Source organism: Martes martes, assembly GCF_963455335.1.
Source record: "Martes martes genome assembly, chromosome: 4".
NCBI lineage: Eukaryota > Metazoa > Chordata > Mammalia > Carnivora > Mustelidae > Martes > Martes martes.
Window position 1 is genome coordinate 3,032,816 of NC_137891.1, and position 27,378 is coordinate 3,060,193.

Sequence of the window (27,378 nt, forward strand, 5' to 3'; positions counted from 1 at the left end):
TCCTTATTTGGATCACATTAAGCTAATACTGCTGTTCTTATTTATAACAGAATTCACTGGCTACTGCTTTATTTACCCGATTTGCCCCAAGTCAACAGCTGGTCCTCTGGTGACAGCTGTGCAGTTTTTCCTGAAACCCACGCCTGCTTCTCTTCCCACCAAGTTCACGGTTCTGTTTTCATTCCCACTTCACAGGTGTGTGTATGTGGGAGATACTGATGCATGGTGTGAAGCCCTTTCAAGGAGTGAAGAACAATGATGTGATCGGTCGGATTGAGAATGGGGAGAGGCTACCGATGCCTCCAAATTGCCCTCCTACCCTCTACAGCCTTATGACGAAATGCTGGGCCTATGACCCCAGCAGGCGGCCCCGGTTCACTGAGCTCAAAGCTCAGCTCAGGTAGGAGTGGGGGGAGCAAGGGCCGGGGCTGGGGCAGGCTCGTGCGGCTTCTCCCACGCAGTCAGAGTGTTTGAGGTCATTCTGTCAGGACGGCTAAGGCTACGTAATTACTTACTGATTGGTTTGCGTTGATTTATGCCTTGCTAGAATGCTCAGGAGATTGTATCGTCCAATCCTAATCGACTTCACATTAGACTCAGATCTGTCATGCGCTGACTTCTGACTTGGCATGGCTTACAGGAGGCTTGAGAACCTAGTCCCTCGTGGCCCACCCAGTCCCATCTCCTCTCCTCCTCCATTGCCAGCGCTCCTAACTGCTTACGCTTCTCCCGGCACGGCCCAGCGTTTCCCACGTGCTGTTTTCGCTCCCGGGGACGCCTTCCACCAGCTGTGCCACCTGCTAACCACCTCTGTGGCCTTCAGAATCCAGCTCAGATGTTACCTTCTTCGGGGGACAGCCCTAGTCAGCCCTGCCCCCAAACAGAGAGCCGCTCTTTGGCACCTTTTCGGTGCTTCTGTCTGTTGTCGTCCAAACATCCACATGACCTGTTCAGCTGCCATTTCGTGTCTCCTACTTCATGCCAGCCACGGCCAGACCCGGTAGCTCCCGGTCCCCTACAGGGAGCCCGCAGGGACCTGTTAGCGCACTGAGTCCCTCAGCGTGTCTGCACAGAGCTGACCGTGCGCCCGGCCTGGAGAATTTCTCATTTGCACGTCTGGGTCCCCCGTCAGGCCCTAAGCTCCCCATGAGCATCACTGTGTCTTACTCGTTTCTGCGGCCCCGGTGCAGACGTCTAACACATGCTCACGTTGTTGAGTTGAAGTCTAGACTGACTGAAAACTGTAATCGATTAGATATTCCGGCGTGATACATATCACGGGGAGTTTATCCCTTAACCAGCACCGTGGCGTAGCGTGCGCTGTGTCATCTTCATGATTTCCTGACTGAATGTGAGATTTTTAAAATTTGGTGTATTTTCATCTTTTCTCATAGAAAATTACCAAATATCAGGGTCCAAAAGACCCCAGTGGCTCCCCTGGCCCCATCTGGCCCCCCAGTGCTCACGGCCTGTCTAGACGGCCCGAGCCCGGCTGCCGAGGCGGCTCTGCTTGCTGGCCGGGCGCCTGGCAAGGAGCGCGTTCCTCGGAGGAAGAGGGCTGGGGGGAGAGGTATAAAGGCTTCACCCGGTCCCGGCTTATCAGCTAAGCACCCGCGTGGTTCTGCGTTCGGTTCTGTGGACTCCACAGTGAACACACACAGTCCTGCCGCCAGCGTTTGCAGCCCGGAGATGGGCCCGCGTCCCTCACCCCGCGGTGAGCAGCGCCTCTTCTCGGGTCCCGGGCCGCGCACCTGCCCGCCCGCCCGCTCCCGTCGTCTCGGGCCCCGGAGACAGCTCAGCTCTGCCTTCCACTCTGCTCTGTTTCTAGACCACTTTCTGCAAGCTAAGGGTCTCCAGGTTCTCCGTCCCCGCACAGCGAGTGGCACGCGCTCTCGCTTACTGGAGCTGGACTTGGAACGCGCTTTAGTTCATGTTTTGCTCCTACATTTCTTGGTTCCTCCTTGATCTTTCTTCAGAATGTGGCCGGTTCTGCCCTTGAGACGCCTCCCCTCTCTGACACTGGTGCCATCTGCCTGCCTCCCAGACGCCTCCTTTCTCCCCCAACCTGCCGCTGCTCCACGGTCTGAGTATGGCCAACGTGTCCGGCCCGGGCCGCCTCCTTTCTCCCAGTTTGCTTCCTGGGCCGTGCTACCCTCTCCCCTCAGTCCTACCCTCTCCCCTCGGTCCGTCTTCAGCTTCCGTCCCGCCTGTTCTCACAAGGCCCAGAGCCGTGGTCGCGTTGCTGCTGAGCATCAAGGTCGTGCTAAAGCCAGTCTGTTCCCTCCGGTGGCCCCTGGCCCTCCCCTTCCACAGGCTCCAGAGGGGCCTTTGCGTCCACCTCCACCTCGGAGCGAGCCGTAACGCCTCACCACCGCCTGGCACGCCCTCCCCTGTTCCCCCGCCTGGACCGTCCATCCGTCTGGCACAGCGCCTTACTTGATCTTCTCACCCATCGCTTGGGATGAGTGGCTCCCATGTTGGCTGGAAGCTTCCAGAGTAGACCAGAGTCCTCCTCCCATCCGGCCCGATGGCGTGTTCCCGCCCCTTTCTCACGCTGTGGCTACATTAACCGCCTGGGCCTGGAATGCCGCCTTCTCCTCCTGGTGAAATCCGGCCCCTCTTTCTCGGCGGCTCTCAGCACTGGCTCCTTCGCGGTTCCACGGCCAATGAACCTCTGCCCTCGGCGTCTCCCAAGCACTCGGCTCTTCTTGGCATGCTCCCCCTGTGCTGCCCCAGATGGCCGCACCCACGTTCAGCCTGTTCCACAGTGTGAGCAGCACGAGAGCTGAGCCTGGGGCCCGATCTCTGGGGCGAGAGGACTACAGCACCTTTCCTGCCCTCGAGGAGCTCACAGTCTAGTATGTCTCAGCCCTACTAGACTGAGGCTCCTTGAGGGCAGGGATCGTCATACTCACCTCGGTGCCGCGCGCACCCGCAGGCCAGGGGCCTGTGCACAGTGGGGTCCCACGGCCGCTCGAGTTACGGCTTGGTAGGTGCGATCTCACGTCAGTGTTCACTGAAGGACTGTTTCTTTGGTTGAAGTAGTTCCAGAAACTATCCAGGGTGAATTTTTAGAACCAAATAAAACAATTTCGCGCACACGCACACACACACACACACACGACTATATCTCTTCTGCACAGTTAGCAAAGGCCACGGAGCGTGAGTTTGTTCCGTGTTTTTCTGTTTCCATCAGAAATGGAGTCTGACTTGGCATTTTAAACGTGTGTAATATGGCTACCAAAGAGGCCAGTAAAATGTAACTCTGTAATACCTTGCTTGGACATTTATGTGTAACAGTGTGTCATAGTAATTAGATTCTTTTATTAAGTTTTACAAAATCTTTACCATATCAAAGATTGCTTAACAAATAAATTTTAGATAGTCTTTACCCCAGGTTAGTGAAAAAGTGTTTCCTGAATCCCATTCTCCATGTCTATTTAAAAGAAAATAATTTGAATGGACTCAGATCACCCTGGGATCCCATGCATCTGTGGGCCGTGTTTGTCTCTCACTGTGAGTTGCAAGAAGTGGCTCTCGGGTTGAGCCTTGTGCAGCGAGTCAGACAGCCCTTGGGTCAGACCTCCATGGGTGGTCTCCGTGACCCCCAGCCTCTGTCCTTTTCGCGTCCCGCTCTCTTATTCATAGATGGGAATCCACAGAGAAGCACGAAGAGGTGAGCGGGCGGGTGGCCGGGGAGTGTCTGCGGCCCCCCATAGGAACACCCTGGAAAATGACTCCCGCTGTGTGCCGTGGCGTGCTTGCCCTGGAGGACTGACAGGTTGTGAGAGTGCCCCAGGTGGTTTTTGAATGAAAAAAATCACTCAATCCCTGATTAATTCGGTTAATTCTGTGGTAGATGCTGTGCCACGGAGGCGACAGTGAACAGCTTCAGTATTTGCCCTTTTGCGGCGTCTGTTTCCCAGGAGCCAAGGAGGGGTGTCCCTGTCACCTCAGTCTGGGGAAGCAGGTCAAGCTGACGTGTGCTTTCTTAAACCCTTTTTAGACAAATGAGGGAAATGAACTAATTGCACCATCAATTTAAAGTTTATACCATACTTTTAAAACTTTGTATTGACCTACAAAGACGTGAACATGGACATATGCCGAGAAGTGGCCCGGTCATTGGATTGTCACAAATGGGGCCCATGCGCGTAAGCCGTATGCAGGACACAAAAACAGCCCTGCCGTCGCTCCAGAAGCCCACCAGGTGCCCCTTCCCCTGACTGTTCGCCCTTCGAGGGTGACTGCTCTTGAGCTGTCAGTAAGTGGCATCACTCTTTTGTTCATGGCTTATGTCGTTCAGCATTTGCTTTGAGGTCATCCGCGGCATCAGATAACTGTACGTCTTTCTCCTGGCTCTGTGGGGTTCTGCCTGTGAATATCCCATAGCTGAGTCGTCCACCTGGTGGGAATTTAGATTGTTTCCACTGGGAGCTGTCAGAGCCCCTGCTGTGTCTTTTCGGTGCACGTAGCTACAGGAACCGAGGTTGGCTGTGTCTCCAGGAGCTCACAGGCATGCCCGGGGGGAGCATCAGTCGGGCCTGCTGGGTTTCCAGAGCTGGTACCCCAGCTCCACTCCCAGCAGTGAATGAGAGCTGCGGTTGTTCCAACCATGGTGGTTTTTAAACCTTTGGAAATTACTCCTTGTTTCTGCGCTCTCTGTGTTCATGGATGAAGGTTAGGGAACAGAATATGAGTGGTGAAGAATGTCACAGTTCACCCGAACGTTTCTGTTCTAAAGAACACCGACCTAGTAAGTATCACTTTGGAAGGTGCTCCGTGATTTGAGCTGGTCTCTGCCACTGTGCTTTTCAGGAAGACCTTGTGATAGCTGGTCTCTGCCCTCCATAGGCAGCCTTATTGCAATGTGGAAAACCAGCGCTCACTGCGTGCTTTCCGTGCCACACGCTTCCCCACACGCTTCGCCCACATCGTCGTGGACATGTAGGTAGTAGCACCGCCATCCGTTCTCAAACGAGGAGACTGAAACTCTGAGTTCAGGCCGCTCGCCTGAGGTCCCAGAGCTGCACCTCACAGCAGCCCCCAAGTCCAGGACAAGCTGTCGGCTGGCGCACCCTGGGCCAGGACCCAAGACACAGCTAGATGTCCTTATGTACTCCGTCTTGTGATTGCGACGGTGAGCACGTTGTTACTGCTTAGCTAAAAAGAGAAAAGAAGGAAGGAAAAAAACCCAGTGTCCTAAGGAATTTCTGGAGCTGGTTTTCTTACGTTTGTTTTGTGTATCAAGCGGAGAAAGTCCCTGGAGGAAAATGGCAACATGTCTGGCACAGGTAACAGAGGTCCTCACCCATGCCAGACGTGCTGCCATTTCCCTCGTGTCGTGTTGTGACCTCCTGAGTGTGCCGTACTCGGCCACTGTAGGCACTCCGAGTGCCCGGCACAGTAGGGAGCTGTCGTGGGTGCGTCCGTGAGGCTCTGCCGCGGTGACGGAGGCCAGCACGTGTGCGTGGGGTCTGCTGCGTGGGCCCTGGGGGCAGGAGGTTGTTTGTCTGTCGGTTGGGTTAATATTATCGTGTTTGCTCTTTAACTTTATCAAGTAAAGCTGGCCTTTGGGAGATCTGTTGGGTTAGGACGGAGCTTGTAGCGGCTGCAGCCCCGGATTGGTGGCATGTTTTCACATGACATCTCAGCATCCACCCTCCCCCGAAGTTTCAGAGCCCCTCAGGACACAGACTGGTCTCGGTTGGGCCATGAGGCTGCCAGCACCTTGGGGGTGGGGGGGTGCGGCGTGTAACCTGGGAAAGTGCAGACAGCACTTGAGGTAGGAATTCAGCCTTCTGTTGAGAGTTATGGGTGTTGTGTCGGGAAGGTTACAGTTTAAAAAGAAATGTGAAAAGAAATCTGTGTGACCTGGACCAGGTGACTTCGCCTCCCTGTAGGAGCAGCGTCCCACAGGGTCCCACAGCATCCCACAGCCCTCCCTCCGACTGGTTTTCAGGGCCACATGAGGTGATGTACGTGACTCGGGGTCAGTGCACATGGTTCCAGCTCTAGCAGTGGTAACGACGAAGCTTTTCCTAAAGATCCGGAAGGGACCTGGCAGCCTTAGGGTACAGAAACATTATCAGTTGCTGCTAAAGAAAAACAGTGTTATTTGAATTCAAAAGTGTTAGCTCCCATCGTCCAGATACCAAGATGTAAAGACATTTTATAGACACGTTATGGAGACACAGATGTTAAATTTTTAGTCTGTGAAGAGCATCTTGTACAAGTCTTTTGAATCCTTTCTGATTCTTTATTTATCCCAATATGTGGACTCTGAATTAAAGGCTCTGGGTTTGATTGATGGTATGAGTTACTTGTGCTGCTTCTCTGTGTATTTTTTTAGGTGGTTTTGTATTTGCTTCCAAAATTCCTTTCAAAGGTGGTGTCTGAATTCCTCCTTAGTCATCATTCCAGTATTTCCCTCCCCCTTGCTGGCCTGCTGGGTCTAGATGCTATCTGGAAGAGGAATTGGTTTCTCAGTTAGTCCTACAGACGTCTTCAAACGTTCATGGCACCTGGGGGTGCCTGGCTGGCGCAGTCAGAAGGGCATGCGGCTCTCGATCTCGGGGTCATGTTCGTTGGTTGTAGAGATCACTTATATTAATTTTTAGAGACTTTAAGTAAAAACTTATAAAAAACATTCACGGCATCTGAACTTCAAGGGTTTTTGTGGGGTTTTGTGGGTTTTTTGGTCCTTAGCCTTACCAGTAATTAAAAGTAAATAGTAAATTAAAATTTAATAGGAATTCGATACAACATCTGCATTCCTTCCACTAGGAATTGTGTCTTAACTGTTGACGTGAGGATCCTTCTGACCCGGCCCTGGCTCCCGCCCACACATAGGTGTTGGCGGCTTTTCCATGGGCGTCCGTATTGTTACATCCCCACAGTTTGGTTTCGTGTGAACGGATTTCCAGGGAAATTTACACATACATTTCAGAAGAATTAATCCTTTGCACTCACGTGGCTTCACACATCATTTTCGTGTGTGTTGCCTTGTTCGACATCATTAACAGTTTTTAAGAGTGAGTTATTACTGCCCTTTTCACTGAAGGAGCCTGAGGCTCAGAAAAGTCGTGTAACTTGCCCTGGATTGTGCCGCTGACAGAGAAGCCCCCGGGCCCCTTTCTCCTGCCTCCAAGACCAGCGATCTTTCTTGTGTGTCGGCCTCAGGATGCGCCCCCTGCCCCCACCGGGCCACCCCAGCCTCCTGTACTTGCCTTCACACTGTCCTCCCATCACCTGTCCTGCCCGTAAAGAGGTGCCTCTGACCACATGAAGTGGACCTGTCTGTCGCCGGGTATTTACTCTTCGTGATTGGAGCCCAGGCGGAAACCCTCAGACTCACCCGGTAGCCACCAGATTCCCTTCCCTTCAGTTCTCTTTCTCTGACCAGCTGGGTTTTCTCCGCAGCTCTTCTTCCTTCTCCTTCACTGAGCTTTGTCTCCAGGGTTATTATCCCTAAAAACGTAAGGGGAGAGCGGAGCAGCCACGAAGGTCTCCCTTACTCTCTGGGCAGCGAGGGCCAGTGGCTGCGCATGGCTCCCCCTTGACTTCAGGTCCCTGAGGGACAGGGAACTGCGGCTGGGTGGAGGGACGTAGGACACAGATGGAGAAACACTGGCTTCCTGCCACTTACAAATAAGCCTGCACCCCCAGCCTAGCTGGGAGGGAAGCCAAAAGCACGGTGTGCTCAGGCCATCCGTGCCTGGCTGAGAGTTTGGCCCTGGGATGCCGACGCCTCCCTTCCACACCTCTTTCTCCCTCGAGGCCCCGAATCTGCATTTAGCAATACCTTTTGCATTCTCGACTGCTCTGGAGACCAGGGCACACTTGCTTAACTTGTCCCCATCTGCTTAGAGTCACCGACTGCCCTGTGCTTCTGTGCACCAGGCTCTCGCAGCCGGGAAGGTCCCCTGGCCACCACCTCAGTCCTTTATTCTCCTGAGGTCACATTCGTCTATGTTAGTAACCTCACACAATAAGATTTTTGTGTGTGTTTTAAGTAGTCCTTTACAGAAAGTAAAGAAACAGTCTTCCATCTTGAATCCCACACGTTCTTCATTCTTCCCTAAAGAGGCTTTTTCTGTTCCATTTCCCATTCACCCAGAGAACTTCTTGAGGATTCTCCGTGTTCATCTATTGGTAATGAATCCCGTTCGTTTCCCGTTCATTCTTGGGGGGTTCTTACCTGAAAATCAACTGAACTTAATTTCCCTGGAACAGAGTTCTGACTTCACAGTGGTCCTGTATCTTCTTTTGGGCCTTGAAAGCTGCTCTCCGCTGACCTCTGTTGTTTCTAGTAAGAAGTCAACGGCCCTTCGAGTTGTTCCTCCGTCCGTGCTTGGTCGTTCCATACTGGCTGCTTGTGTGGTTCTGTCTTAGTCTGTGGGTGTCAGCGGTTAGCTGGGATGTGCTGGGTGTGCTTTTCTTTGTGCTGATCATACCTGGGGTTCCCTGACGCTCCTGAACCTGTAACTGTATGTCTCTCCCTGTCGCCTGCTCGGGTGTTCTTCTGCTCCGTTTTCTCACTTCTGCAATTCCAGCTCCTTGTCTGTTAAGCCTTTTGATTGTGTCCTTCAGGTCCCTGTTCTTTTTCTTCTCCCCCCAGTCTTTTTCTCCAAGTCCTTCAGATTGGATAATTCTGATGATTCGTCTTCAGGTTCCCTAAGTGTTTTGTCCTCCCCATCCGACCAGTCATCCGATCCTGTGGAGATTTTATTTCAGACACTGTACTTTTCATTATAGAATCTTCATTATAGAATTTTCCTTTGGCTCTTTCTTAAAGTCCCTATTTCTTTACTAACATTTCCTATCTTTCCATTAGTTATGAACAGGTTTTCCTTTATGTCCTTGAATATAATAGCTTTTTCGAACCCCTGCCTGCCAGTTCTAACTTCTGAGCCATCTTCGGAATCGCCTCCTTTACATTGTCTTTTCCTCATCAGAATAGATCATGTTTTCATGTTTATTTGTATATTGGGTAATTTTAGATTATGTCCTGAACATTTGTGAATGATGGATTGTGGAAACTCTGGATTCAGTTAGATTCCTCTGAAGAATGGTTTGTTTGTTTTAGCAGGCAGTTAACGGGGCTGATCTCAAAGCACAGATTCTCTCCCCATGCTGTGGGCACCAGCCCACATCTCAATTCAGTTCTCTTCACCTTAGCTGGGCTGCTTGGAGCCTGTCCTGTGCATGCATGGCTCCAGGTTCCGCTAGAGATTTGGGGAGATTTTATAAAACTGCAGACAGCTGTCTGGCGAATGGCCATTAAAAAATGGGGATTTCTCCAGGACCCCTCGCCCAAAAAATGGGACTTATGCCAGCCCTGCTCAGGGTCCAGCTTCTGTGGGTTTCTCTCCTGTGCGGTCATAAGAAGGGTTGCTTCTTACGTCATTGTCCATAGTTGCTATCTGCAAGAGGGTTTGTCAAATAGTTGCTATGCAGACTTGCCAGAAATAGAAAGAAGTCACTATTTTTAAAGAAAGATTTTAGCAGGATTCACATTTTTTTAAAAGTAATTTTTTAAGATGGGCAATGCCACAACCAAACAAAAGTGCCTTATCTCCGGCAGTATGAGATACACGAAGAGAAATGCAGTCTTGGTGCATCCATGAAACTAGACGTCCGGTCGGCTCTGCCCATTTGTCAGGGAGAAAGAGCAGAGGCATTCGCTGTAACCGTACAGTTTTGTATTTAGCCGTGGGTCAGCCTTTCACAGATATGCTCTCTGCAACTGAATCTCAGGGCTCCAGACTTGTTTTCTGCAAAGATATCAGGCGGGGCTTTTTGTTAAAAGGTCAGTTCCATTCCTTTGTGGTGAGGCAATGTTGGGTAATTATGAGAGATCATGTTTCAAAACTGGTATTCCCGTGAACTTGCCAAAACGAGCTCTTTCCCTCTGGACTTTTTTCCGTCCCAGTTTCTCACTGCTCTTTCTCTGGATGTTTTCCACGTTCACCTAAGTAGCCGAGGCTGATTTTATGATGATCAGGTGATTAAAGTCCAGTCTTTTAAGAAAACGTTCCATGAGCGAAGAGTATTTCTCATATATAAAAGAAGAAATGGTTTGTAGTTTCAGAGGAAAGAACAGTAGTGCATCGCTCACAGGGGAGACACTACAGAACTGAGATGGAGAAAATCCCTCTTTCCTGGTGGTGAAAGGTTGGGTAAAAGTACGCCACTAAGTAACATTTACTCCAAAGCTTTACTGTTTTTTCCCCACATACTTTCTTTTCCACCCCAGCAATGGGTAGAGTGGACAGTGTTATTCCCATCTCTGAATGAGCGAACACGTTGCAATAGGCAGGACGGCCTGCCCCACCGAATTCGGCGGACGTGCAGCTTCTCACCTGTTGCCCGCAACTTGGATGGCTCGATGTCAGCCGCCCGGGACCGACTGCCCTTTTCCAATCTAAAGCTGGTCTGGGTTGAAGATTTGTTTTTGTGTCTTAGCTCAGTGCTGGGAACGAGGAACCTCTTAGACCCCTTTCTTGCTCTCCATGAAAATACCTCAGGAGTGAAATCACACTTTGTCGCTCCAGAACGGAAATCTCCTCCGCCCTCTCCGTGCTCGCTGCTGGAGGGCGTGAGAGCAGTTCCCCGGGGAGGGGCGGCAGGCCCAGAGCGCAGTCAGCAGCCCCTGCCCGCTCTGCGTCCTGGTACGCCGCGTCCATGACCTGGGTGACTCTGTTGACACGAGGGAGGCGGAAGGGAGGAAACACTACATCGAGCCCTGCTCTCCGCACTCACACGCCTAAGTCGGTGGGCCTGGCGGGTGAAGACAGGCGCAGGGTGGCCGCGTGTTCTCGCGTCTGTAACGGAGAAGCCCCAGCTCGCACCGGGTCATCTACTTGTAAGCTTGAGACCTAGAAACCGCTGTCCCGGGAGAAAGCACGGCGGCTCGTTGCCAGCGCCCATGAGGCAGCCGGCTCGTTCACATGGAATGTATTGCTACTAAAAATATTTGCAGTTTGGGAAAGTATGTTTAAATTTGACCTCCTTGACCCTCTGCACATTCTAGTTTATTGCTCTGGGTTCTCCAGCCGCTCTAAAGAGCCAAGTTCAGAAATGTCCCCCCGTGCCTTCTGCCTCCGTCTATGGCCTAGTCCTCCCACTGTCAAAACAGATCTTTTATGAGTTATTGATACTCCTGACCGCTCTGAGCAGCAAACGACGGCTTCTCAGAAGCATTTTGACGTGTTATTTTTGGTGTGAGAACCAAGTACTGAGATCAAAGCACTCCCCTCCTCATTACCACTGTTCTGCTAGGGGCGCGGCGGGCAGGCTCGGGGAGAGAGGTTGCGGTGCCTGTCACGTGCACACACTGTGACCCAACGGGGAAGCTGGTCCCAGCCGGCCAGTGGCGGAACACAGGCAGCGTCCGACCCATGGGGCATCGGAGTGCCGCGTGTGGCTCTGTGACAGAAGGGCTGCCCGGAAGGGGTTAGGCGGTAAATTCTGTAGGTCGGAGAGCAGGGGAGAGGGAAGGCGGGTGGGAGAGCCAGGGCGGACAAAGCCCGAGAGGGTCTCCTGTGGCAAGGGTCCTCGTGGGACCCTGTGGGGGTTTTCACGAGCTACAGTCACCTGAAGGCCGGGTGGCCGGTTTCGCGGAGCCGCCCTTGTGAAACAAGCTGCCTCAATGGGACCTGCTTAGACTGCGGTCCCCGTCGCGTTAAAGAGCGTGTCACACTTGGCCTTCGCAGAGCTTGCCTGTTCTTCAGTTAATTTAAGAAGTTGAGAGAAAAAAAAGACAAATTCCTTGATTTTCCTTGTCTTGATTTTCATGGATTTTTGGGTCGTTAAAATGATAAGAGGTTTGGAAATTTGGATTCTGGGTCTGTTATTTAGGGGCCCGTAATGAGAGCAGCGCGCAGAAAAACTACCCAGGGGCACCTCCTCTCTCGGGCCAGGACTCCTGCACCCGGTGTCCGTCTCAGAGAAGGTGGCCTGGGGTCCTTGCCTGGTGACAGTGCAGTAGGTTTGGGGCCAGCTCTTGCTGGGTGGACCCTGCTGCTTGTGGCCTCACTCCCTGATCGCCTGTCATGGTTGGCGCACACGGCCGTGCTCCGGCATCTGCAGGAACTCTGGGTGCGAGGGAGTGGGCGGTCGGGTTGCAGCCCTCAGCCCAGTGGGAGCAGAAGGCAAGCAGACGCTGCTACACGGTGACTCGAGTCCCCATCCCCGGCCCCGGGGCCCGGTCCCCAGCAGTGCTGGCTCGGCGCACCCCTTGCCAGGCTGGAGTGTGACCCCGACTCCCAAACTTGTCAAGGTGCCGGACTCCTCTCTTAGCCGGGCTCGCCCAGCTGGCGCTCGAAGAAAACCAGAATCATATTTTCAGGAGGAAGTAGAATCTTTCGGGTGAAAGCTTTCCTCTCAAAGCACTCACGGCATCCCCGGGAAAACACTGCCGTGCCTTTAAAAGAAAAAAAGAAAAGAACTACCCTTAGGTCCGTAGTGAGGGTTTGCTGACTCAGAGCAGTCACCAAGTGATCTGCCGTCCTCCCCCGACTTCAGGGCGATGGCGGGAGCGCGCCCGTGCGAGAAGCCGCCCGCTCCAGCCTCCAGCCCGCCAGGAATGTCTTTCTCAAACAGTTGAGCAAATTCCCAGATTAGAACGGGGCTGCTGCAGCTGACCTCACTCTTTCATGAGTAATTCTGGGTGGTTATTGCCGGCGCTCCGCCCGCAGCCTCGAAGCCCTGAATGAGCGTCATTCCCCGAGGCCGAGCGGGGGCTGCGGGCGCGGGAGAGAGCTGCGGCCGCGGTGAGGACCTGGGGTGCGGGGACCTGGTGCCCGCCAAGCGCCCCCCTCTGGGGTCCCGCGGCCGGGTCGGGGGAGTTGGCAGGGGGCCCACTCCGCTGCCTTCCGGGGGTTGGCGGGATGGCAGGCCGCCAAGGCTAAGGAGGCGCAGCAGCCCCGAGAAGCGCGGGCCGGGGGCGGGGGGAGCGGCAGGTAGCCTGTGCGCTGCGGGCGGCGGTGAGTAGCAGCAGCCGGGCTGCCTGAGTGCTCGTTAGCCCGGGGACACAGAGCACTGGCCGGGCTGGAAGCTAGGGAGACGGTGGTGAGCAGGGGAGGGGGAGTATTGGCCGGATTGCAAATTTGTCCCCCAGCGGTGCTGACATCACAGGACTTGGGGGCCCGTGTGCGTGTGAGGAGCCCGTCCTGTCACTTGGCCGTGCTTGACAAAGCCTTGTCTGGGACTTCTCCGGGGAGGTTCTGTTCTGCTCAGTCACCTTGGTGTACAGGCATCTTACCCGCGCCCCCGCCCCGCCTGTCTTTGATTTTCCCCGCGCTCTCCTCGTCTTCCCCGCTGTCCTTTTCTTCCTTACAGCGGTGCTGAGAACGGGCTTGCCCTGGGGACCGGGGCTATTCTAGAGTCATGCGTGCAGTTAAACGCGATCCGCTCTCCCTTTCCTTAGTGCTACCTTCTAGCTGGCGGGCGGGGGCTCCTCGGATAAGCGGGGGGTCTGGCGTGTGCTCGCTGTGGCCGGCAGCCCCCCATAAACCATGTGTTCTCTCTCTAGCACAATCCTGGAGGAGGAGAAGGTTCAGCAGGAAGAGCGGATGAGGATGGAGTCCAGAAGACAGGTCACTGTGTCCTGGGACTCCGGAGGGTCCGACGAAGCGCCACCCAAGGTAGCCAAGGCCCCTGCCCAGCTCCGGCATCGCTCCTCCTGTCAGCGGGTGGCGTGGGCAGCTGCTGTGTGCGGGGACACGGCCACGCGTCAGGTGGTCCTAGGAACGGTGCTCGCAGCCCCCCTGCCCCTGCTCTTTTGCTGGGCATGCTATCCTCACGTGCACTCACTCCCCAATTTGCATATTAGCTGTAGGCTGGGCTCTGGCTCAAGCCCTTAGATTAGATATGGTCTTAAAAGCCTCCCCCTGGGCTCCCACCCCTGACCCCCAGACTTCAGGGAGCGCACCAGGTGCGGAGGAGGGTTGTCCTTCGTTGCTTGTCAGGGGCCTTGCCAAGGATCGAGTCAGGATGAGAACCTCAGACGGACTAAAACCAGCCCCCTCAATGCTTTACATTTTGCTCTGTTTTAAAGTGAATCAAATTGTACTTAACCCCATTCCTTTTGGGTTGGGTTTGGGCGAGAGACAGTCTCCTCCTGTCTCCTGTCTGTGGCTGGCTTCTGGGTTTGGGGGCTGCGGGCCCGTTGCCCTTGGGAGTTCAGACCTGCTGGCAGCATCCCCAGGCCTTGCCTGTCTACTGTCCCCACACGTTCAGCCTCTGGGACGTGGCTAGTGCCTTCCTGTCGCTCATTTGGACGTGGTTGGCCTCTAAACGCCCTCACGAGATTAGGAATTCTTTACACAACTTTTGCTTTTGACAGAGTGGTGTTTCCACACAGTCGCTTACTTGCCATGAATAATCCAGTTTAGGGCATTTTCTGGAATGTAAATAGATAATAGGCTTTACCTACGAATTGAGCTAAAAATATATTAAGAAGCTGACAGTTCTTTGTTTTCTTTTTGAAAAATGTTCAGAGGCCTATTAGCACAAAGTACTATTTAAATCTTGTACCTGTTTTTTTTTAATGATGCCTGAAAGCTTGTATTTTCTTGGTCCGTATTTCCAACTGTGGAACAGTAAAGATGATCACACATTTAAGGGGACTACAGGTGACAGACACGGTTCTTCAGAATTTTAGAGGTGAAGGGCTCCCCAGTCCGGCCTCCTGAGCACTTAGAAACACTGAGGCGCCGAGGAGGAGGGCCACGCCAGCTGTCACCTGGTGTTCCTTTGAGTGAGTGAGTGACAAAACCAGTACACCTCTGTGTCTCCTGGGTAAACAACAACCATAAACCCTTAGCTACCCACGGAAAACTGAGAGAACTAAGAGCCCGTCGAGCACGGGTCAGTGGTCCAGGCCAGGGAGGTGGGAGAACTCTCCAAGCTGGTTTCTCGGGCCTGGGGGCCACGTGGATCTCTTCACAGGGCCTCTGATGACCAGGCGGTCCCCCTGCCTGGTGCCAGCCTCACTGTCCTCGCTGCGCCACGAGGGTGTTAACATCCCTACTCCCCGGGGCTGTGGTGAAGGCCGCGGGAGGTCCTGTGTTGGGGCCCCTGTGGGAGTCAGGGAGGCGTCGAGGGCCGCGTGCCTTTGCCGTGAGCACCACACCTTGCAGCCCCCCACCAAAGCCCACAGAATGAAAGAACCTCATGCTCAGTGTTCTCCTGTCTCTCGGTCTGTGGGACGTTCAAGAACTTTCATTTGGCTAATTTTTAGAAACTAGTATGAGGTTAGGCTTTTCCTATTCTAGAATACAAAGACATTTTTTTCTGGTTTTGAGAATGTTTTCAAAGTGGCTGTTGTAAGGCTCTTCTCTGTAATCAGACATTGTTCTGCCCTTTAAAATGCAAACCCTTACCCACTGCCTGCTCGTGTAATCAGAGTTCTATCAGAATGAATTGCATGCTCCGTTCGTGTCTTGTCCCTGGCCGGTCTTGGCCTGTGGCAGGGTCAGGCAGGCACTCAGAGCGTGGCTGCACGGATTAAAACACTCGCTCTTTGACACTTGGAGGAGAAGGTTGACAACCCGTGGATTAAAAAGGTTTCGTGACTAGAAGATCATCTACACTAGTTAAATATACAGATGCCCGATGAATACAAATGAATACACAAATTATTCGGCTCCCTTGCCAATCAGAATTTGCTCCGGATGCGGTTTTTCCCTTTTCTCGTGATCCGTAGACTTGAACTCTGCTTTTATGGGCACTGTATTTGACCCATCAACAAGTGGCTCCCTTGTCTCCAGGGTGCTTGCCCAGCGCTGCGTCCTGGCGTTTCCTCCACCCCATGGAGCGGGAGCTCTGGGGCCTCCTCAGGCTGTAGAGTGCCAGCTGTGCTGTCTGTGCACCACGAATTCTGCTTCAGTTTCTTGAGATCACGTGGGATCTTGGGCTTTTGTAAATGAGTGTTGTGTACCAATAAAACTCATAATGTAGCCTAATTAGATTTTAAAGTGAAATGTTTTTCTCTCCCACATTCAAGATTCAAAATTAAAAGCTTAGGGTGCCTGGGTGGCTCAGTGGGTTAAAGCCTCTGCCTTCGGCTCAGGTCATGATCCCGGGGTCCTGGGATCGAGCCCCGCACCGGGCTCTCTGCTCGGCGGGGAGCCTGCTTCCCTTCCTCTCTCTCTGCCTGCCTCTCTGCCTACTTGTGATTTCTGACAAATAAATAAATAAAATCTTTAAAAAAAAAAATTTAAAAGCTTAGTCTGCCTTCAGCTCAGGTCATGATCCCAGGGTTCTGGGACCGAGCCTCCATGCTGGGCTCCCTGCTCAGCAGGTCCCTGCTCCTCCCTCTGCCGCTCCCACTGCTTGTGTGCTCGCTCACTCTCTGTTTCTCAAAAAAAATAAAATCTTTAAAAAAAAAGTAAAATCTTAGTTACAAGACTTAATGGCAAAAGCATTATAACTACCATGCTAATTATTAAAAACATGTTACCGATTTCTTCTCCGGTACTCAATACCAATTTTTTCCCACAATGACAGTCTCCAGAGAAGTTTGCCCACGAGCAGCGCAGCCTGGGTCACTTCATTGCTGCAAGCTGCCCTGCACGTCCCCCAGAAGATCAGTGGAGAGCCTCTGGCTAAAAATATCCTTTTCAGCACTTTTCAAAGGAATGTGTTCCTTGGACCTCTGGGTCTCCAGTTCCATCTCAGAGGGCCGTGAGAGCAAAATCCGTTTCATGATAATGTCCACATGTCATGGGTCTCGTCCGTTCTGCTGACATTTGCAGTCCTGCTGCAGACTGCACGGTGGACAAAGCCGCAGCCACCGTGGCACACGCCCGGGCAGCGGGGCCACGCCGGGCCGGTCATCACGGTGCTCTGCACCACCGTGCTCACGCAGAAAAGAGACGCCCGGGTGCCAAAGAGTGACCTCGATGAAGCGGCCACAGGTGTAACATGGGAGGAGCAGCAAGTACCAGGAAGACCTTGCCGGGCGGCCGAGGTGCAGAAGTGGCCACGTTTCTCATGGAAAACCAGTTTTTCTCCCAAGTAGAGTGGGCAGACGCTGGTTGTGCAGAGTTATGCGTTTGGTAGATGTTTTCTCAAGAAAGAAGTGAGACTGTGTCATCGAGAACAACTGATACCTTGTTGCGGGTGTAAAACTTGAGTTTTCAAGCAAAGATTAGAATTTTGAAAAATATTCATCACCATGACCTTGACAGCTTCCCCACTCTGAGACTTTTCTGATGAGCTCAGAGCGATATCAACAGATGTGACTTTTCCATGCGTCTACTGACACGGGTCGGCGTGGCGAAGGTCTGCGTACCTCGGCAGCTTGCCTTTTCAGAGGATCGCTGCGGGACGTCACAGAATCACCGCACGTGGGAGATCCATTCATGGTGCGGGACAAAGTGACGGATCTAAACGTCACAGATAACGACACGGTTTTCAGATTCCACACTGCAAGTCACCTTTGAGAAACACCACTTTCTGAGTTCGAGCATAATGTCAGAAGCAGTGCCCACAACTGTGCCCAGAAACTGTTAATCGACTCCCCACTCTCCCACCCCCTCGGCTGCACGGCTGTGTAGGGCTGGATTTCCTTTGTGCACCGCAGTGAGACAGCGCAGCAGGCCGTGCGGAAGCTGGTGGGAGAGCCGGCGGCCTTCTGCTGGGCCTGACATTAGAGGAATTTCCATACACACATGGGACGTGTGCTGCTCTGCTCACTGTTTTTTAACGTGTAATTAGTTTGTTATTTTTAAGTGTCTGTTTTCATTTTAATAAGGTAAATATTGGTAGATCTGTTCCAGCCAAACAAAAGCCCTTGGAGTCCTCAGTCATTTTTGAAAATACAAAGGGAGTCCTGAAAATAAAGGGTTTCAGAGTGGCTACCTCAGAAGCGTTTCTCAGCCCTGACAGCACCCGGCGCTGCACTTCTGTAAGAAGTGTTTCGTGATGTCCCGCGCTGGCCCTCCAGTGAAATACACAGGAAGTAAAATGACGTCGTAATTTCAAAATGCCAGTTCTGCCCGGAGCCTGCTCACTGCACTAGAAGCTAAGACGCTGTGCACCCCCCGTGGGAGGCGCTCAGGTGGGACGGCCGCACAGGAGTGCTGAGGTGGCCGGGTGGGGGGACGCAGGACAGTTGCCCAGCCCACAGCCGCGATGGAGCGTGAGTTTCACGGGCTCATGCAATGCGATTTTCTAGAACCACAAAAAGTCTTGGTAAAGCTCAAACAAAACAAAGTAATGTCCGTCAGCGTACATAGGACTTGCTCTTCCAGAGGCTTCGGTGAGAAACTACGCCGAGGGGCGCCTGGGCGGCTCAGTCGTTAAGCCTCTGCCTTCGGCTCAGGTCATGATTCCAGGGTCCTGGGATCCAGCCCCACATCGGGCTCTCTGCTCAGCGGGGAGTCTGCTTCCCCCTCTCTCTCTGCCTGCCTCTCTGCCTACTTCTGTCAAATAAATAAATAAAATCTTTAAAATATATATATATAAAAATCTGAAGGTGGTCCCCTTGGTTTCATGGAACATACTTTGGAAATTGCCACCCTAGAACACAGGGTAAAGCCTATGACACCCCCTTGATGTCCCTTGCCTGTTTTCAGGTGTCTTGGGGATCCATGGTCATATTCGGGTGAGTTTGGGGTGAGCCACGTCTGGGCTGCCGAAGTGTCAACCCAAGGGATGGGGGTGCGCTCCCGGCCTCGGAGACGGCGCGGGTCTGCGGTAGCGGGGCAAGAGCGGATGGAGGCAGCTGCGATCCGAGTCAGGGTCGGAGACGCACCCAGAGCAGGGGCCTAGGGCGCTACAGCAGGTGGCAGAAACCACGAGATTTCAGGAAATCGCCACAGAAGACTCAAAGGACGGGCGGCGGGGGCCGTGTGGGCGGCGGGGGCCGTGTGACAGAGCTGGGTACTGAGGCTCCTCTCGGACACGCAGACTTGCTCGGACTTCACTCCACGAAGCATGTGTTTCTCCAGGACCGTGTGCGTCCGTGGGAAGAGACGGGGGCTCCGGGGCATTTCCCGCCTCCCCTGGGCTTGCTGGCCCCCGAGTCTGTCTCCTTTCAGTCTGATCTTCGTTTGGCTGGAGAAGAGCGGGTTTGCGCTCTGCTGAATCCGTCAGGTTTGGAAGATTTTGTGGGCTTCACTTCTATTTCAGACTAAACCATTCTTCTGGTATGAACCTTAGATTCACATAGCTCACAAACGGATTGAGGATTTTAGGCCGGAGGTGACTTCCCGGTCCCTGTAGCTCAGCTCCCGGCTGACAGAAGCAGAAACCAGTTGGCTGCCTGCTTGTCCACAGTCCCCTGGCCGGGAAGCCGCAGAGCCTGTTGAGCCCCCTACTGCGAAAGCCTCCTGATCGGCTCTTCCGGGTGCCCGAGCCTCTGCACATCTTGTGGACCATCGATTGGCCCCCATCCCGTCTGCTCAAGTCCTTGCCCCCTGTCGGTGTGGATTGTGTGTTGTGTTACCGTGAAGCTGCAAGAGATTTTGTGTGTTCTGGTTACGACTCCCACACGTGACGTGCACACACTTTGCTCCGTTCTGTGGCCTCTCTCTGTCTTGGTGGTGCCATTCGCAGGACAGAAACTTTTAGTTTGGGTGATGTACAGTATGCCTTTCTCGTTCTCACTGACTGAGCTTTTGGGGTCCTGTCTACGAAACCATCGCCCACCCAGGCTTGCAAAGACGTGCCCGTTCTCCACGAGTTTACAGCCTCGCCTCTTCCGCTCAGCAACCTGATCCATCTTGAGTTAATCTGTGTATGTGTTGTGGGGAAGGGGTCCAGCGTCGTGTTTTGACACGGGGGTGCCCTGCTGTCCTGGACGTTTGTGGGAAAGACTGCTTCCCCCACTGAAGTGCCTGGACACTCTTTATCATTCTTTCCAGCTAAGGTCATTTAGAGAAAAGTCCCTTTTTCTGTTATTTTCAGTAAAGCAGAGATTGAACAAAGTTTTCAAAGTACTCATTCCTGTGATGCTCTGTTGATGTGTTCACAGCCCAGCAGACCCGGTTACCCCAGTCCAAGGTCCAGCGAAGGATTTTACCCCAGTCCTCAGCACATGGTACAGACCAATCATTATCAGGTACGCCCGTCGTTACAGACTAAGGCCCTGCCTTCTGTTCTTCACGCTTATGGGTGGGGAGGGACCCTGGAAATATTTCTGTTCTTTATTTCTGTACATAGTAAGCTAAGAGAGTAATGCACATAGTGACCGTCTAAGTGGAGGCTGTGTCATCGGCCCCTTAGCCTTAAAGCAGCATGGGCAGGTGCCCCCCCCTTCTGTCCTCCTTTCAGGAGACGTGTGGGGCAAAGAGCCAGTAATGAACAGGGTGGTGTTTCTGGAAGGCAAGAATAACATTCAAATTTACCTGAAAAACCAGATAAGATGCCGTATTGGCCAGGTGTGGATGGTGCAAGACTTGGAGGCAGATATCTGATCAGACTAGACACGACCGTCCTTGAGAGAGGAGGACCAGAAGCAAAGTCAGTAATGTTTTGGCTTTGAGGGGGAGTGTTTGCTTTTTGGAGGTATAATTCACTTAGAGGAAATGCACACGTGTTCTGACAGCCGTGTACACGTGTGTCCCCCACACCACACCAAGACAGAGCTTGTCTGTGGCCCTGGAGGGTCCCCTCCCCTCCCGTCAGTCGCCTGCTGCCCGGCACAGCCGCACTCCGACTGGGCCCAGCTGTTGGTGTTGCGTGTTCTGGACTTGGAGATAAGCGGATTATCAGGGTGTCCTCTCGTGTGCGCAGCGGCTTGTACAGGTGTGACATCTGTGGTGACGTCCTGACGAGGGTGTCAGCAAGTCACAACTTTCTAATGCTGAGGAGTGGTCCAGTGCGTGTGTGTATATGCCACAGATTGTGTCATGTTATTTGGAGAATCGGCCAGATCACTTCCAGGAAATAAATCACTTCTTAGGATGTGTGCCGGCTGTGGCTCTGGTGAAGCCGCGCGTTTATGTCCCGGGCTGATGCTCCTTGCTGGCTGACTTGGATACGATAACCAGCCTTGAAGGGGAAGCACTTAACTGAGTGAGTGAGACACAAAACAAGCAACAGGGAGTCCTTGGGTCCTTGTCCTAAGAGGGAGGAGCTGAAAGTTCCCTTAACTGCCGTCTCCTTTGACAGGAAGAGCAAAAAGAGAAGCACGCTTACTGTGCCTCCTCCACGGGGTTGCTGAGGGTCACATGAAAGCATTTTTATTCCTTTACGTGCCTCCCAGCTATGATTTCGATCCAGGCCTCTTAGATCGGTGTGGACAAGCGCCTCGCGGTTTAGGGTCCGGGGAGAGCATGCGGGCCGTTCCACTCTAGAGAGGTGGTAGTACCTCCAGACACTGAAGTCGGGTCCGCGGCAGGCCCGTCACCTGCTCTGCTTTCTCCAGATCCCACTGTACCCATTCTGAAGGGGGGCCCAGGGGAGTCACGCTGTGAACAAGCACCCCAAGGTGACCTGCGTGACTGAGAGCCCTGTTTCAGGAGACACTGCTCTGAGCCCCACTTGCCCGGAGGAGGCGTGAACCACTGGGCCCCCAGACTTGTTTAGAGAAAGCGCGACAGCATCTGCTGAGGAGACAGAAGGCAGGCCTCCGCGGGCCCTCGGCCCTCACCCGGGGCTCGCTGGCCCGTGCCCCTTCCACCCTGGGCCCTGGTGCATGTCTGTGTGTGGCTGTTGGCCCCCCGCCCCCGGAGCGGAAGCCCGTAAGGACAGTGGCTTGTCACTACTTCAAGTGCCCGGAACAGCGTGTAGAACAGAGTAAGGGTTCGGTGGCTGCATGACAGCATCCGTCTTTTCAGCAGGCAGAGGAATGAGTCCGCTCTCCCAGGCCCCAAGTTTCCGTATCTGGTAACTGAGAATGACTACAGGACATCGCCTGGTGCTGTTTCGTGCTCCTCCTTAGCCAAAAATGCTCATCGATCCTTTCACAGGGTTGGTGTTCCATAGAAAGCTGCCGCAGGATACTTGAACGGTCTCTGTTGCATAAATTCCTAAAAGTTGTCTGGCGGTAGTGTAGGTAGCCCTTCTAACCAAAAACAGTAGTGATACAGCATTTTATGTTCAGTAGAATTTTTATTGAAATACTTTGATTCTAGTAAACTGTGAGAACCATCTATACATCTTATTTGAAAGTTTTTAAATTATATGTTGTCAGTATGCAGTTTTGGTATAAATCAATGCCTAGAGACCTGATAAGTGCACAAAGTCTTTGTTGAAGAAGGTATTGGTATTTGGAAATATTGGATCTGGCTGTGCTTTATCTTATTAAAGAATTAACCAAACACCCTGGCCCTCCGCACTAGCTAAGTGAGCTACGGAAACTGCTGATTCTGCCCCCGCCCCTCGTGATTGAGGGAGGAAGCCATGTAACGGAACTTCTCTCCTTTTCCTCCTGCCTTGGAATTTTTCTCCCTGAGCACCTTCTGAGCGTCTTTTCTCTGCCGCGGTTATCACGGTTGGAGCACGCCGCCTGCGTCTCTTGCCAGCCCAAGTTCATTAGACGGGGCGCTCTAGAGCAGCGCCCACTGAGCCGCCTTTGTGGCCCTGGTGCTGTGGCTTCCAGGGTGCAGAGTTTCGAAGTAAATGATTTCTGACTTCCTAGTGTATATTTGCACTACTTAATTATGCGGCCTCCATGGATTACCTTTCTTTAGTTGAGAATCCATGTCCTTGCCTTTACCACCTTCCAGAGGCCCCCTGCATCCCTCGTCCATGACCCTTCCCCCTTCAAAACCAGCAGTGCCCTATCCCTCCGGCCACACTGCAGTAGCCTCTCTCTCCTTCTCCCCCTTGCGCGGGTAAGGAAGCCGCACATTAGGTCCACGCCAATGAGCCAGGGTCATCTCCCCATCTCTAGGCGCCTAATTTATAACCGCACATGGGAAGTCCCTCTGTCGTATAAGCTCCCATAGCCACAGGCTCCGGGAATCCACACGTGGACATCTGTGGGCACCACTGTCCTGTTGGCGCGGTGTTCTCTGTCATCTGAGTCACTCCCTTGTGCATGGAAAGCATGACTGTGCTACCTGACATTCACAGGTCTCTGGCTATCCTGGTTCCCATGGGGTCACGGCCATGGCTGGCAGCATCTACCCGGGCCAGGCATCTCTCTTGGACCAGACAGATTCCTGGAATCACAGAGCACAGGAGATATCAATGTGGCAGCCCAGCGTGGAGGTAACCTGCATGTTTTGGGGCTTCTGTTGTTAGCTGATGAAGCTTTGCCTGTAGTATTTTTTATTTCTGAATCCTAGGATTTACTCATTTTGACGACCGAATTCTAAAATCAAGGCGCTGCATCTCGAATTGTTCCCGGTTCTGTGAATCCTTTTTACTAAAACAGACGCCACCATCATTAGCCCACCCGCCTGCAAGGCAGTGTGCGGGGCCGCACGTTGTTAGCGTGTGCGTGCAGCGATTCTCGGGAAGGAGAGGGGGACAGCCTCCCGCTCTGGGGGCCATTTTCATCCCTACCAGATTTGCCTGGTACACCGAGAACCCCTCCTGTAGCCGTAAATGTTGTTTCTTTGACTCCCGGAGCACCTGCAGTCTGCCACCCATGCCCTTGACCTTGGGGTGAGCACGTCTGACGATTGCTCCGTGCTCCGCTGCGCGTGTGGGCTGAGCTTAATCTTCCTTCCGTTCCGGCCCGGACTGTGTTCAGTTCTTCACGGCAGCCAGCGGGGCCTTCTCCGCACAGACCTCGGATCCTTTCTTTCTTTCTTTCTTTTTAAAAATTTATATCCATTCTTTTGAGAGAGAGAGAGAGAGAACGCATGCACACAAGCGGGGGCTTGATGCGGGGCTGGATCCCAGGACCCCGAGACCACAGCCCAGTCCAAAGTCAGCTGCTTAGCCAACCGAGCCACCCAGGGGCCCTGGATTATTTCTCGAGAATAAATCCCGCAAGCGGAGCTGTGAGCCGAGTGACTTGTACTTGTTCGAGGTGCTCGGCCGCTGCTCTCTCGCAGCTTTCGGGCAAGTCGCTCCCCTGAGCAGAGTCTGAGAGACCCTGTTTCCACCACCCTTGCTGTTCTGCTGTTCAGTTTTTTTGTTTGTTTGTTTTTGGAAAAGCACAGAAAACAGTAAGGGCATCTGAGATAGCCTGAGAATGTTGTGCTTTTTTATTATCCACCCCCCAGGACTCGGCGGCACTGGACCTGCGCGGGATCGGGCAGGTGTTGCCGACCCACCTGATGGAGGAGCGGCTGATCCGGCAGCAGCAGGAGATGGAAGAAGATCAGCGCTGGCTGGAAAAAGAGGAGAGGTTTCTGGTAATTGTGTTTCTAGTCATTGCGGTGTCTTCTGCTTGGGGAGCTCTACTACAGATGATGGGCAAAGCTGGTCTTTTTCAGAACAAGAGTCAGCCTTTTCCATTCGGTCCCAAACACGTGTGATCCTAGGTTATTGCCTTTTCTGGGATTTTTTTCTGGCCGGATTTCTAAGATGTGAGTGGCAGCGTCACAGGCTCGGAGGTGTGAGCATCTCTGTGGTTGTCGCAGAAGCAGCTCCCCCGCAAGTGTCCGCTCGCATCTCGTTCCCGCAGCGCGTGTAACCACGCGTCCGGGCACCAGGCCCTCCTTCTCCGCATTCCCCGTCCTGTGGTCTAACAGGCGCCTCCCCCACGCGTATCTGGACGGCCCGCGTCCACGCCCACTCCGAAGTCTCCTGCCGCAGAGGAAGTGGTGAGGCAGAGTGGTCTCTGTGTGTCGCTTGACACGAGGGCCCTTTGGACTCCCGGCCCCCTGCCAAGCACTTCTGCGTCCTCAGCCTCAGAGCACATGCCCCCGTCAGGCCGCATGGCTAGATCAGTCTTCCTGGAGTGGCCTGAGAAAGATGACAGGACAGAGCCAGGACACCCACCATTGCCACAAATTCGGGAATCATTACCTTTCCTTGGGTCGTCCACAGCCGCTCCCTCATGCTTCGGTTCAGTAAACTTCCCGGAAGACGCATCTGTGTCCAGCTGTGCGCTGAAGGACCAGAGCGAGGGTGGGGGACAGTTCTCAGATCGCTCACAGCCTTCCAGGCACAGACACACTGAAAGCAGCAGTGAACGGCGTTAGGCCGCAGCGGTTTCGACCCGCACCATTCATCAACATGCGACCCTGATTTCATCCTTTGTGTGTGGCTCTCATTTTCATTTTAATTGTGGAGACTTAAACACGCAGGCTCAGGGAAGCACATTTTCACTGTCAGGGAGGCCAGTGGCCTCCGCAGAGTGTGCTGGGCTCAGTGCACTAGCTTCTGGGCTCCACACTCGGGAGCGTGCAGCATGCCAAGAGCCTGCAGACGGCACAGGGCCCCGTGCTCTGTGACTGCCAGGCAGGCCTAGCGCACGCGTCCTCGGTACACACCCGCTCACATCTGAACACCTCAGATCCTAGCTGACGTCTGCCACGGTGCCGGTCACTGTCCGACGTGTTTTTCATAAGTGAAGTCAGCCTGTCTGCACAGCCACCCCACAAGGAAGAGAGGGATCGGGAATCCTTTACCTGAAATTCTTGAAGGTTTTTTGCTTCAGAATTCAGTAGTTTTTTTACTTTAGAAAACCGGTGTAGTGTGGTGTGCATGCCACGGGCGAGGTCATGTTCCAGGAGTGTCGCAGAGGTAAGAGTGGCAGTGTTCATGCAGCAAAGCACGAACACTCGTATGCACGGGTGTAAATACAGACTTACCCTCAGCTCGGGCCGGGTTCTGCCGTGAGAGTCACTTGCTGCAAATGCAAGATCAAATGAAAATTAAACTAAACTAAATTAAATTTTTGATCGTCGGTGCTTTGTAAATTTTGGAGACGAGGATAAAAGGGAGTGTGCCCAGTCCGTGTATCACCCTCATTTTATGGCAGAGAAGATTCCTGCCGTCGCCCAGCTAGCGCGTGACAGAGCTGGGAGCAGCCTGGAGACCTGCGCGGGGTCCGTCCTGGCTGCCGCACCGTCCGCGCCCTCAAGGTGCGAGGCAGCATCGTGCGGGGGTACTCCCGCGTCTTCCCCACAGCAGGGTATGAAATGTGGACAGCCACTCTGAGGGATTGCCTTTCGAACAAAAGTTTCAAACTCTCGAGAATCTCCATGATTGAAATCGAAGCTGACGGCGCCGCAGGGCGAGCTGCAGACGGAGGTGCTTGTCCCCGCAGGAGTCTGATGGGTCAGCCTGGAGCTGCTCTGGGCCACCTGAACGCCTGTCCCCTGGCCCCTCTCAGACGTTCGTCCAGACAGCCTGTTGCCTGCACTGACGTGGGATTTCAAAAGTCAGTATTTACCGATTCTCCAGACCGGAGCTGAGGTACCTGAATACCGTCGCCTTGTGTACGACCGACCACGTGTGACCCGAGCGCTGTCTCCGAGCTGCGGCGGGCCGGCCCGCACTGCTCGTCTGCTGGGGCACCGCACGCAGCAAGGGATCAAGGGCAGTGCCAGCAGCCAGATAGGTCGAGCCAAGGCTGAAGGAGCCATTGGAATCTGCAGGGCGGTCAAGTCCAGGGAGGGCCACCAGCAGAGGATGAGCCTGACTAATGACATGGGTCAGGAGACCGTTCTCAGAACTTTCCACCCGCCCTAATGGACCGTAGCAGTGGGGCCCAGCTCATGAGCTCAGTGCCAACCCCGTCTTCTGAGTGGTTTCGGGACCCGGCTGGCTCGCTGGGGGGCTTTCTCTTGTCATGGACATGGTTTCCTTGCAGTGCACGAACAGGCCCGGGTTGGGTATGGTTCGGTGCCTTCGGTAAATGTGTGAGTCCATGGACCCCACACCGCATGCACAGGACGTTTCCAGGACCCCACACAGCTTGTAGATGGTGTTCGAAGTCCACTCATGAAGCTGCACGGAGGGGTCCCCGGGGCTCCGGTGCACGCCTCACCTCGCCTGCGGGACGGCCTGGGCGCTGGGGCGTCCCCAAGTGGGCATGTGTCTGGAGCTCAGGACCTTCCCCAGGGTTTGTTCCCGCCTCCTTTACTGCTCACCGTGTGTTTTAAGTGCGTGTCTCACTTCCCTGCTGGATGCCTGCCTGGGCTCTCGCGCTGTCGCTTTCACTGAGCTTGGGGTCGTGTGCTCTCTGCACGTATGCGGGTGATTTCTAGACCCTGCTTTTCTGTTTCCCAGTATCCAGCACATGAACTCGGATTTCCTCGGATTTCCTGTTGCTTTTCCCCCCATTTTGAGGCATAACTGACATACGTGTGACTTTTTAAAAAGCATTTCCTTTCTTCATTTTCAGTGTTTGTTACGTACCTCATAACGTCGTGTTCCTCTTCTGAAGCGTCTCTCGCAGACTTTCATACTGAATAGGTCCTCACCTGCTTTTATTTTTAAGGATGTTGTCTGTAATACTTTTTCTGTTAGGTATAATATTGGCTCGGCATGTTAGGGTTTTTGGTGGGGTTT

General features: G+C 53.4%; 1 protein-coding gene across 7 annotated transcripts in view; it reads left to right on the forward strand.

Moving 5' to 3' along the window:
* PTK2 (protein tyrosine kinase 2) overlaps window positions 1–27,378 on the forward strand; it is a 248,074-nt gene that overhangs the window by 197,917 nt on the left and 22,779 nt on the right. For all 7 annotated transcript variants that reach the window (XM_080801823.1, XM_080801827.1, XM_080801826.1 and 4 more), the window contains 5 exons: window positions 196–400; window positions 13,538–13,649; window positions 19,988–20,074; window positions 23,035–23,172; window positions 24,138–24,269. In XM_080801823.1, the coding sequence (XP_080657949.1) occupies window positions 196–400; window positions 13,538–13,649; window positions 19,988–20,074; window positions 23,035–23,172; window positions 24,138–24,269 (674 nt within the window). The remainder of the gene's footprint in view (window positions 1–195; window positions 401–13,537; window positions 13,650–19,987; window positions 20,075–23,034; window positions 23,173–24,137; window positions 24,270–27,378) is intronic.